The following is a 1,343-nucleotide window of genomic DNA, read 5'->3' as shown; positions in this document are numbered from 1 at the left end:
ACATATCCACTTGGCTGGGAACATTTGAAGTTATTGAGAAATAGATAAAATTAATAGTTTAGATTGTTTTCTTTGATCATATTGTGAATACATACATGAAAATCAAAAAAGGAAGTAAAAGTGTAGAGAAATGACTAGAAAATGAAAACTACCATGTTCCCTATATAATGGCCTTGCTTAGAAAGCATGGCATCAGAGAACCTACCTCAAGGTTCCACCAGACACCAACTCAGCCAGGCCAGCAGCAGCCTCATCTTCCCCATGGCCTTCGTGCTCTCTCTACTGATGGCCCTGGTGCTGGTCATCTACGGCCCGGGAGGATCTCTGGGCTGTGACCTGTCTCAGAACCATGTGCTGGTTGGCAGGAAGAACCTCAGGCTCCTGGGCCAAATGAGGAGACTCTCCCCTCGCTTCTGTCTGCAAGACAGAAAAGAGTTCGCTTTCCCCCAGGAGATGGTGGAGGGCAGCCAGCTCCAGGAGGCCCAGGCCTTCTCTGTGCTCCACGAGATGCTCCAGCAGACCTTCAACCTCTTCCACACAGAGCGCGCCTCTGTTGCCTGGGACACCACCCTCCTGGAGCAGCTTCACACTGGACTCCATCAGCAGCTGGATGACCTGGACGCCTGCCTGGGGCACGTGATGGGAGAGGAAGACTCTGCCCTGGGAAGGACAGGCCCCACACTGGCCGTGAAGAGGTACTTCCAGGGCATCCATGTCTACCTGAAAGAGAAGGGATACAGTGACTGCGCCTGGGAAATTGTCAGAGTGGAAATCATGAGATCCTTGTCTTCAGCAACCAGCTTGCAAGAAAGGTTATGAATGATGGATGGAGACCTGATCTCACCTTGACATGACTCTCACTAAGTTGCCACATCATCCTTGTAACTCACCTGGGGTCATTTCAGAAGACTGAATTCTGCTTTAGCCACCAAATTTATTGAATTAACTCAGCCAATACATATCAGTAGTAATAAGCAAGTAGATATAAAAGTAATCAAGTACAGGGGTATCAATCCATAAGCGATGACTGCCCTGATGTTATTTATTTATTCTTTATTTAGTTAATGTAATATTTTATCTCATCATATTTATATTTTCATATAAAATATGTTCGTTTACATTGTATTGAAATTTAGAAGATATATTCCCTATTTCATTAAAATTGTTATTTATTTATTAAAGAGTTATCAAGATAAATTTCTTGAGTTTTTATTTTGAAAACCTGAATCCTATTGTGTCTAAATATACATTTCACAAAATAGTATTTGTTCGCTTTATACTGTGGAACATTTCTATCATTTTCTAGGAAATGTTTGTCAAAAGGTGGAATTCTGAGAATTTTC

General features: G+C 42.6%; 1 protein-coding gene across 1 annotated transcript; it reads left to right on the top strand.

Moving 5' to 3' along the window:
* Positions 1-261: 261 nt before the first annotated feature.
* LOC129651498 (interferon omega-1-like) lies at positions 262-819 on the top strand. Its single transcript, XM_055580193.1, has one exon. It carries the CDS (start codon positions 262-264, stop codon positions 817-819), a length of 558 nt encoding a protein of 185 aa, XP_055436168.1.
* The last annotated feature ends 524 nt before the right edge of the window (positions 820-1,343 follow it).

This window comes from Bubalus kerabau, chromosome 4 (assembly GCF_029407905.1).
Source record: "Bubalus kerabau isolate K-KA32 ecotype Philippines breed swamp buffalo chromosome 4, PCC_UOA_SB_1v2, whole genome shotgun sequence".
NCBI lineage: Eukaryota > Metazoa > Chordata > Mammalia > Artiodactyla > Bovidae > Bubalus > Bubalus kerabau.
The sequence above is the reverse complement of the archived record's forward strand: the minus strand, read 5'-3'. Positions and strand labels throughout refer to the sequence as shown.